General features: G+C 33.3%; 2 protein-coding genes across 3 annotated transcripts in view; both read right to left on the minus strand.

Annotated features, from left to right (window-relative positions):
- Positions 1 to 1,962: 1,962 nt before the first annotated feature.
- Positions 1,963 to 6,297, minus strand: casp6b.1 (caspase 6b.1, apoptosis-related cysteine peptidase). The gene is made up of 7 exons (NM_001005973.2): positions 6,234 to 6,297; positions 4,569 to 4,602; positions 4,009 to 4,149; positions 3,813 to 3,889; positions 2,893 to 3,068; positions 2,670 to 2,805; positions 1,963 to 2,532 (listed from the first exon to the last, which is right to left on the minus strand). Exons 1-7 carry the CDS (start codon positions 6,262 to 6,264, stop codon positions 2,288 to 2,290), a joined length of 840 nt encoding a protein of 279 aa, NP_001005973.2. The 5' UTR covers positions 6,265 to 6,297; the 3' UTR covers positions 1,963 to 2,287.
- A 925-nt stretch (positions 6,298 to 7,222) lies between these two features.
- The window catches only part of casp6a (caspase 6, apoptosis-related cysteine peptidase a), a 6,672-nt gene continuing 3,691 nt past the window's right edge, over positions 7,223 to 10,203 (minus strand). Inside the window, exon 8 of one of the 2 annotated variants that reach the window (XM_068216927.2) lies at positions 7,223 to 10,114. In XM_068216927.2, the coding sequence (XP_068073028.1) occupies positions 9,879 to 10,114 (236 nt within the window). In that variant the 3' untranslated portion in view covers positions 7,223 to 9,878. 2 annotated transcript variants of the gene reach the window in all.

The raw sequence follows: 10,203 nt of genomic DNA on the forward strand, positions 1-10,203 counted from the left end.
GAAGTATACAACCAACCTTTTAAGATGGAAGAATTAATGAACTCCTTAAAATGTTCACATGATACAGCTATTGATCCAGATAAAATTCATTACCAGTTCTTAAAGCACTTACCACATAGTTCTCTATGTCTTTTATTGGATAGTTTTAACCTTGTCTGGTCTTCTGGTAAAATACCAGCTTCCTGGAAAGAAGCAACAGTAATACCTATACCTAAACCAGGAAAAGACCCCTCTGATCCAAATAACTACAGACCAATTGCTCTAACCAGTTGTTTATGTAAAACTATGGAGAGAATGATTAATAACCTTCTTGTCTGGATACTGGAATCAAATAAACAATTAACTGACTACCAGTGTGGATTTAGACGTGGAAAGAGCACGTTGGATCAATTAATTCGAATGGAAACCTATATCAGAGACGGATTCATCAGGAAAGAACATGTTGTTGCGGTCTTTTTTGATTTGGAAAAAGCATATGATACAACATGGAGGTATGGAATTTTAAAAGATCTTTACAGAATGGGATTTAGAGGAAGGCTTCCTATCTTCATCCCAAACTTTCTCACTAGAAGGAACTTTAGAGTTCAAGTGGGAAATTCTCTATCAAATGATCACAAACAAGAACTTGGAGTTCCTCAAGGAAGTATACTCTCTGTCACACTCTTCAGCATCAAGATAAATAGCATTGTGGAAATCATTCGACCAGACATGTTCTGCAGCCTTTATGATAGATGATCTTTGTATCTGCTACAGAGGGAAGAATATGAGCACAATTGAAAGGCAGCTAAAATTATGTATTCACAGAATTAACCAGTGGTCTGTTGAAAATGGTTTTAAATTCTCTAGAACCAAAACTGTTTGCACACATTTTCCAATCAAAGTAGTTAAAGAAATCAAGTTTTTAGGTCTTCTTTTTGACAACAAAATGACTTTTATCCCTCATATGAAGTTGTTAAAAAACAAGTGCTTGAAAGCAATGAACATAAGCAAAGTGTTGGCAAAAACTAAATGGGGAGCAGATTTAACTGTACTTTTGCGTCTTTATCGAGTTCTCATTCGATCCCGTTTGGATTATGGGAGTATAATTTATGATTCTGCCAGAAACTCGTATAAACAGATCCTCAATACAGATGATGTACTGTATTGAGATCCTCAATACAGTACATCATCAAGGATTACGAATTTTAAGGCATTTTAAGAATCGATTTGATCAAGTAGTTTTTACCAGATGTCGTATTGGGCATACAAGAATAACACATGGTTTTTTGCTCCAAGGTGAAAACCCTACTTTGAAAAACTAGTTTGTGCTGCAAAACTCCTCTTACTGTAAAACATATTTTACTGGACTGTCCTGCTTTTACTGATTCCAGAAGGACTTTTTATGAAATTAACTCTTTTAAGGACATTTTTGAAAAAGTGAAACCAGAAAAGATTTTAGAATTTTTATCATGATTAAATGTATTAAAAAAATCTTATTTATTAATGTTTTATTTTTATTTTTTTTTAATTGTATATTTATTGTTGAAAGATTCCTGCCATGAAGATAGCCTTGGTTGCTGACATGGCATTATATAAAAAATACATTACATTACATCAGTTCACTACAAATTCAAAAGTGAACTGTACTTTGATTAAGACTGTTCAGTTTTCCCATTATACTATAGGGCTGCACAAACCTTTTCCTTTAAAAACATGTATTACGAAAGCCCTGTTTATTTTTAGGTGCGGTTTTCAAGAAAACAAATCAGTAAATACACACATACTTTTTCATAAGTCAAATAAGTCAAACAAGAGAATGACACTCTTAATTCATATTTGCTGAGGTAATAAATAGATATAAATGTAAAAAGAAATCTAAATGTAGGAATGTATAACTTACATATACTAGCAGAGGTCACATGTAGAACATATTACTGAATTATTGGAATGCACATTCCAACAGGTCAGAATAATCACATTACATAGGAAAAGATCACACTTTATTTTTAGGCTTTACAAAACAAGTGCAATGTACAACAAAACTGGAAAAAAACAATAAAAACATAACAACAGGTCAAAAGATATGTTATTACACAATAAAAAAAAAGCTTAATGCCTCTTAAAATATGTAGTCTATGTCATATCAAAATACTCAGATTTGTGGACTTATTTAGTTAGGTTTAAGGGTAAGGATAAGATTTTAAAACAGAAATGACGTTCCAGGATCACATCTTAATTGGCAAAATCAAACCCACCAAAAGAAAATGAAAAAATCCCTGAATTTGAAATTGCCATGGAGTAAAAAACACTATTGGATCTGAGTATTGTCTCTGAAAAACAGCCTCTTTGTGAGCATGGACGCAAAGCAAGGCATCTGTTTTTTGCCAATAGCAGCGCGATTCCTGCAGTTTGGTACAGAGCGCAATGAAACTTTCATGTTAACAAGCGTCAGGATGTCAGTGAACTGTAGCTCTGAATGATAACGCCCCAAGATTTCACACAGATCCTGAATGTACCATGAGCCATTCAAGGGCTCACGAAAAGAGCAAAATCCTTTAAAAGAAAATAAACAATGCAATCAATTTTTAAAAGTCTGACATTACAGTAATGGAGGTACATTGCATCCAAGTTGTTAAAAGAAAAACAATAATAAAATCTCAGTAAAACGAAACAAAGATATAAACACTGACCTTCAGCTGTTGAGTAACACATAATGAAATCTGCTCCTGCTGGAAGGGTGTAAAGCACTCCTGCATCTACAGCCATTTCAACATCCTCCACACTCATTTCAGTCACAGCATCATCCAGTTTGTCACCACGGCAAGCCTGTTTTTTCAAAGAAACCACAGATTTAAATGAGATCTAAATTCACATGCCGATTTGTGGATGACATTTTGTGAAGAACACAATTACCTGCCAGATGAAGATCTTGGGTTTACCCACAAGACTACGACATTTATCCCCCTTGAACAAATCAGTAATTTCAGGTATTTCGATCTTCTTATCATTGGCATAAACATGGCCATCTTCCCCATGACTTAAAAAGATGCAGACGAAACAGTCTGCATCTACATGATCAGCAGCAGAGGCTGAAACCAAAAGAATATTGTGGATTAAACAGAACCAAAATTCATTTAGAAAACCATGTGTCGATACAATAATAAAAAATATATATCACTATCTCTAAAGTTAACTTATTTCTTGCATATCAATGTGAATAATTATTGCAGAAATTACATCCAGATGTCAGAACAAAAATACCAAAAAAGCTAAATAAAGTAAATAACAAAGTAAACACAATTATTCTGAATATATTCCACAAAAAACATTCTAAGTCAAACAAAAGTTGCACAAATAAACACTAAACGATGTCTACAACAAGCCTTTCATACACAACCTGCTGCATCCCAAAAACAAAGATCAAAATGGTTAAAAAGCTATAAATACTAAAATCCTAACAAGCGTATTGTTTTGCCCTTGTTTTGTGCTTCTCTGTGCCTGAGAAGATAAACCAGGTTTTTCAACTTTTATTGGAGGAAGTGGATCATGAAGAGGATGATCACTCTGTGGCATTTATTGTATTAATAAAAAAATATGTAAAACTTAACTAATTCTGCTTCAAAAAAATGAAAAGTAATGAGAAAGAACTGTTGTGAATAACCCTTTGCAACGCAAACAATAGATATGATGTGGAGAAAATGAACAATGACTTTCGTCATGACAGTTAACAGAGCAACAAAGACACTGTTGATGAGAAGCTGTATTTAGCAATACTCAGGTTTAACTCTCATTTCTTAAAATGTGTCAGAAATAAAAAAAAATGGATGTTGTACCTTCTTGAATTTTCAACAAAACGTCATCCCGACTATAATCATTATAAGCCTTCACCTCAAAATTCAGCTCTTGAAATCTTCAAAAAAACATGAAGAATCAAAATGTTAATTACAGTTTCTTTACCTCAATACAATACAGGAAAAATTACTTGCTTATTAATTACTTGCTTTAATCGGCATGTTTTGCATCAAATACCTGCTAACAAGGTCGTCTCTGTCTTTATCTGTGCCATTGCGGGTTTTCAGTCCGAGCTTCCAATCGAATTGTTTCTGGTTAAAGATGAGAGCCATTCCTCGCCTTGCGTGTCTCATATCATACTCTTGATTTGGATACACACTAAAGACAAAGATGAATTACATGTAAAATTACATAACATTTGAAGCATTAATAACAGTATCACTTTACAATAAGGTTTCATTAGTTAATGCATTCATAACATGAACAAACAATAAACAATACTACTATTACAGCATTTATTAATCTTAGTTGATGTTAATGAAATTCGTTGTGAGTCCTTATTAATTGATAGTGATTAACAAATGTTAACAAGCACAACTGTGGATTTTAATATTCTGTTAGAAACTACTGAAATTAACAAACTAAGCCTTATAATTTATGCACAAGTCTATATTATTATTACTTAATAGTAAATAAATTGGCTAATGTAACTAATGTACAGTGTGATAAATGAGTAACTCAATCTCATAACTGTACAATGTTTACATAAATACATTGTATCCTTTTTAAGGAGTTACCTTTGAATCCTGCCATCGGTTTCTGTTATATTTTCTTTAACAAAGAAAAAAAAAAGTCCAAATCAGAAAACAGAAAACTGCAAATCACTCAAAAATTGCAAGTGAACTTAAAGAAAGAAACAAGACCACAGTACGACACTCGACATGTAATAAACATATGAACATACAGTACTCAACATGTAAAGTGGATTAAAATCTTTCATCAAAGTTGTCCTAAAACTGTTGGAAAATACCCATTGTTGTCTTTTGATCATTTTAAAAGGATCAAAAAAACCTTTTCAAAATTATCATAAGACAACAATGGCTGTTTTACAACAGTTTCAACTTTGATAAAAGATTTTGATCCACTTCAAATGTTGAGTACTGTACATGGGCAAAGATACATACACGACGTTGGAAGGTATGCAAACATAATACAGATTTGCATATGAATAGCACATAGACAAGGAAAAAATGCAATCTATATAAACCTTTACAATCATAAATATTTAATCATAGATAGTTTTTGGACTAACTGTGGTCAAAGAGATATAGAGAAATTCTAATGAAATGATTAAATTTCATTAGAAATTCATTCATTAAATTAAATGAATTCATTCAGTCATGGAAATTTCAATCGTTAAATTTCAGTATTAAAGTTGAGAAATTTTAATGGAAGTACACAGACTTTTAAACATGGCATATACATCATTAATAGAGAGTGTTCTCACATATAATATTGCTTCATGGTTTTGTAGCACAACACAGAAGAAGATATTATTGCAAATTATCAATCAGGAAAATAAGATAACTAGTCACAAAAAACATTCGCTGCAGATTCTATTTGACTCCTTTATGGAAAAAACAGCAATCGGGATTTGGAAAGATAATACTCATCCCCTTCACTCTGCTTTTGAATCGTTACCATCAGGACGCAGGTTTAGAATTCCTAAAGCCCAAAGAAATGCTTATAAAAAGTCATTTATCCCAATAGCAGTTATTTTAAATCGGATTTGAAGTGAGTGAGGTGGTTGCCAAGAATGATCTGCAGTATTTTGTAAAGGGTTAACTTGGTTTTTAAACTTTTAACTTATGCTTTTGTTTTGATGAATATTGTTATTGTGTGGTTGTTGTATGTTTGTAATTGTTGTCTTAAATCCAGTGTTGAAGAAAAATTTCCTTTCTGTGTCAAGCAGAACGGACAATAAAGTTTAAACTAAATTCAGAGAACCTATTTTAAGGTCAAGTCTACTGATCAATGAACATGCTCAAGTTGGAGTTTAATGGCTTAATAACGCTGCTGAAGAAAAGAAGAGGTTTTGATTGCAGTTTCTACTGCAAATATTACTAAAACACTACAACCATCAATCACCAGTCGTTAAATAAATTACACTTTTATAGTTTCTAGTGTGTTTATGGGAGATGTCACCAACAGAAGAACAATAAAAATCAAATTTTAACCATTAAATTCTGAGGGTTTATATTATACATTGAAAAATAAACTAAAGTAAACCTTAAGCTTTTCCTATATTTACACTGCTAGCACACTTTTATAAGACCAAACATATTAATTTAAATTATTAACTTTTAACCAAATGTGCCGAAATAATGAAATGAAACCTGCAGATGAGCATGAACAAGAAACATTTTACACAATTCTTTTATTCAACCAGATGAATCGCTTACCTGATTCATGGCTTCTGGTGTTAGTTGCCATCGCGTTTGATTTGTTGGGGTGGAGTGGTGGAGTCTGTGAAATTTAGGAGCGTTTTAATGACAAACTAATAAACAACGCAGTCACCTGAAGGCAAACGAGTCACTAAAGCGTTAACCAATCATACAGTAGCTCAGTAAAGTTGTGCCAATAACGTTGTCTGTCACGTTCCCACCCTTCTTTCTCTTTCAACGCATACAATACAATGCAGTATAAACTAGTTTTACAGACATTTCTCTGGGTTAAGATGAGATTCATTGTGTGACCACAGTCTGTGGTTTTGACAAATTTGTTTTCTAAGGAAAGAAAACAGTGGAAACAGGTTGGCTATAATACAGGTCGGCCTTGAATGAAGAGCCTAAATGTTGAAAACTGAAGAATAAACATCTTTACATACTTTGGTTGCAGCACAGAATATTCTACTGGCATAATAGGAATTACATTACTTTTGTCCTCAGATGTTTCACACCTATTTTTTTCCCATTGCTACATCCTGGTAAAGTAAAACTAATTAGGCTACTGTTTAACCATTGACGGGTTAAAAATGAAAGTAAAACTAAAGTACTGTTTGCAATGTCATCCTCACCTTTTTAAAACGTGTAAAATACACTGCACAAATTGTAATGGTCACAGCGTCTAAGCAGCTGTAGCATAATAATAATAATAGTAATAGTAATAATGCAATAGTATAATTTGGGAGATTTTCCTTTTTGAAGTGTGTAAATCTATTGTTTCTATCCATTGGCCAATACAATTACACAGATTTGTTGAATAACAGACAAATGTTTATGTAAAGATAAAATATGTAGGTGCTTTTTTTGATCCACAATTAATCTCTGCAATTTAATAAATCTAAATGACTGCAATAAAACAATAGAAAATAAATCTATACTGTTTTAATGCATTCAACATGACAGCTTGTTTGGCGAGCATTCTTAATAAAGATAACACAACACCAAAGTAGTAGTTCCCAAACATTTATTTTCAGTTCAAACTTTGTGATATGTGATATTTACTTGAAAATCCATTCCAAGCCCTTATCAAAACAATCAAGTCAAATCAAAGTTTAGTGAGGTATATACTTCATAGAAAAAAAAAAAGAAAAAGTTGAGTCTTAAAAGCAGGAATGCAAGTTTAAATATTCAGACAGGTCTGTTCATGCTAGTGTATAGGAAAAGTCTCATACACAGATAAAATGCTATCATAGTGAAACAGGTCTGAACACAGCCACTAACACAATTAATATGATTTCATTTTCAAGGACATAATACATATTACAGTTGCACCAACATTAAAATGGTCAAGTTATTCTTTTCAACCTGAAGAAATCATATATAAAGAGATAAAAAAACACTCACACAAAACAATATGACAAAAAATGTATCAGGATTTCATTTTAGGTTTAGCAAACGAAGTGTTACATAATTAAAAAACTCAACACCAAAATAAACATTCTATTATATAGTGAGCAAAATCTTTGATCAGAGAGGTGTAGTGTGTCTTTGTGGCTATATCACTTCTATTTAACATTTATGGAAAGTCACAATGCAAACAAAAACATAAGCCCTTTTTTAATTCCATAAGCCCATTGTAAAAAAGTAATTGTTTGTATACACAGTCAGTGGACAAGAAAGTTTGTGTTTTAGGATTATTTTAAAGATTTTCAAGTTTTAAAGTATTAAATCACTGGACATTTGTATTTCGCCTATTTCTGACTAAAACTCGCCATCAACAGTCTAAAAAAGGTACTACTATTAATACATGTCATAGATAAACAAGACCAATTTTAGTGTGGTTAATGACAGATTGTGATTACACATACCGCACAGCATTGGTATAAAGTTATATTAAAAAAAATCCCAAAAATATAGTTTCACAGTGATCTGATTTATATCTTTAGTTATTCCTTGCAGAAATATCTGGGAATGTCCTTACCTTAGCCTGCAGGCAACTCAAAACATGTTTTGCATGATTAATAATACTTCCTTGTACAGTAAACAGTAAAAAAACCTGAATCAAATTATTTGCAGAATTTTAACCTGCCCTTTCAAACCTTCAAATGGTCTGTCTGTCTGTCTGTCTGTCTGTCTATCTATCTATTTATCTATCTATCGGAAAAGATTAAGAGACCACTTAAGAGACGTAAATTGGTTGTTTTTGCGTTATTTCAAGCAAATTCGTACTTCCGGTTTGAAACTAATTTTTGAAGCTGCGTCACGGCCATGACATAATAGGGTGTATTCCAGCGTGCAGACAGGATGTCCATGCCAGAGTGTGTCTTATTACGTCTTACAGTGTGTTGCATTAATGCATGAGTAAGGCTTTGTTCAAACCAATCAGCGCGCTCTATTTTGCAACTTCATTAATATTCATTTCTGTCACAGTGTTTAGATGACAGACACACCACGTTGTATTGGCAAAACAAGCGTGAAGTGTTGCTTTTATAGTTTGCTGCAGTTAAGTTGTTTTCATTTTCTCTCTGTGAGAGCGCAGCTGGAGTCACGTGTGGATTAACAGTGTACTTACGTGTCTAAGGAGGATTATTGTTTACCTGAGAGCTGTTCTCATCTGCAAACGATAAGATCTGGATTCGCTTGTAGTCTTCTCTTAATAAAGACACGGTTCTAGTTGCTGGTGATTGTCCTGCCTCTACAGATTTGGTAAGTGAGCGACCAGTGCTCTTTGTTTATTCAGTTTGTTCGTATCGAACTAAGTTAACTATTGCACTGAGTGTAAACATGTTAGCACCACAACCAAACTTTAACCTCGTGAAGGATTTTCGCCGCATTTTGTGACCAGAATAACACGCGCGGCTTACTGACACTACCTGCTGTGTGCATCTAAGTTTCCGGGAAATACTGAGGGTTTTTTTTCTCATTCACCATACGGTATCAAACATTGCATGAAAAATACATGCTTAGAGCAGCTCCTCGAATCAAATATTTAGTTTGTCGCGAGGGGCATTAATGAATTCCCTGAATGAAAGAGCCAAACTGCAGTTAAAGTCCACCATTTAATAATTTGGCATATAATTCGACTACAGATGTCCATGTAAACACCATCACTTTCTCCTGTGTGTGTGTGTGTGTTTTGACTCTGAAACTCGTGCGTGCCCAAATAGACACTCCCACACCATCCCACTTTAGTTCCTCCGACACTCCCCCCTAACCAGAGCTGGACACGCTGTGAAAACACCCTGCTGAAACAAGGTGGTTTCATGGCCCTTTAAGTCTTGAAACAGGGGTGAAATAGGTTCCCTTTAAAATACAAACAGGTTTCTGAAAAAATGGTTTAGTACATGAAATATTGATTTCTTAAATTAAAACCTTGATAATGTGTTGTGTACGAATGAATTTAAACATGTCAGAAGACATGGGATCTTTGTTATTTTATGCAATACAAAAATGACAAAATTTGTATTTAATTTTGGAAGAGTTGTCTTCAGTAGTGCTCAGAATTAAAAAAAATATATATACGTTTTATAAAAAAAAACAAACAAAAAAAAACTATAAATTGTCAATTCAGAGAAACCGAAATTAAATAGTCATAAACTAAATAAATCTAAGAAATTTGCATAATCCCTGATTTTGTACCAGTAATAGGCCTAAACACTAATATTACTTTTTGGGCCTGAAAAACAGCTTCTTAGTGAGCATGGATGCAAAGCAAGGCACCTGTTTTTTGCCAACAGCTGAGCGATCCTTGCAGTTTAACACACTGCGTAAGGAAACTTTCCTGTTAACAAGCGTCAGGATCTCAGCAAACTCCAGTTCTGAACCATAACGCCTCAGGATTTCACACAAATCCTGAATGTACCATGAGCCATTCACAGTCTCACGGTGAGAATAATACCCTTTAAAGAAAACAGACAAACAATATAAATGTCTCTTTCTAAGATGTAAACAGCAAATCATTTACAGTACCAGAATTCTCAAACACACA

This window comes from Danio rerio, chromosome 3 (assembly GCF_049306965.1).
Source record: "Danio rerio strain Tuebingen ecotype United States chromosome 3, GRCz12tu, whole genome shotgun sequence".
In the NCBI taxonomy this organism is placed as follows: domain Eukaryota; kingdom Metazoa; phylum Chordata; class Actinopteri; order Cypriniformes; family Danionidae; genus Danio; species Danio rerio.

Coding starts and splice junctions, on each gene's coding strand:
- casp6b.1 (NM_001005973.2), bottom strand. CDS start 6,264: ATGGCAACTAACACCAGAAGCCATGAATCAG. Junction 3,069..3,812: donor TTTGTTGAAAATTCAAGAAG/GTACAACATCCA, acceptor TTTTGGTTTCAG/CCTCTGCTGCTGATCATGTA. Junction 2,806..2,892: donor CCAAGATCTTCATCTGGCAG/GTAATTGTGTTC, acceptor TTGAAAAAACAG/GCTTGCCGTGGTGACAAACT.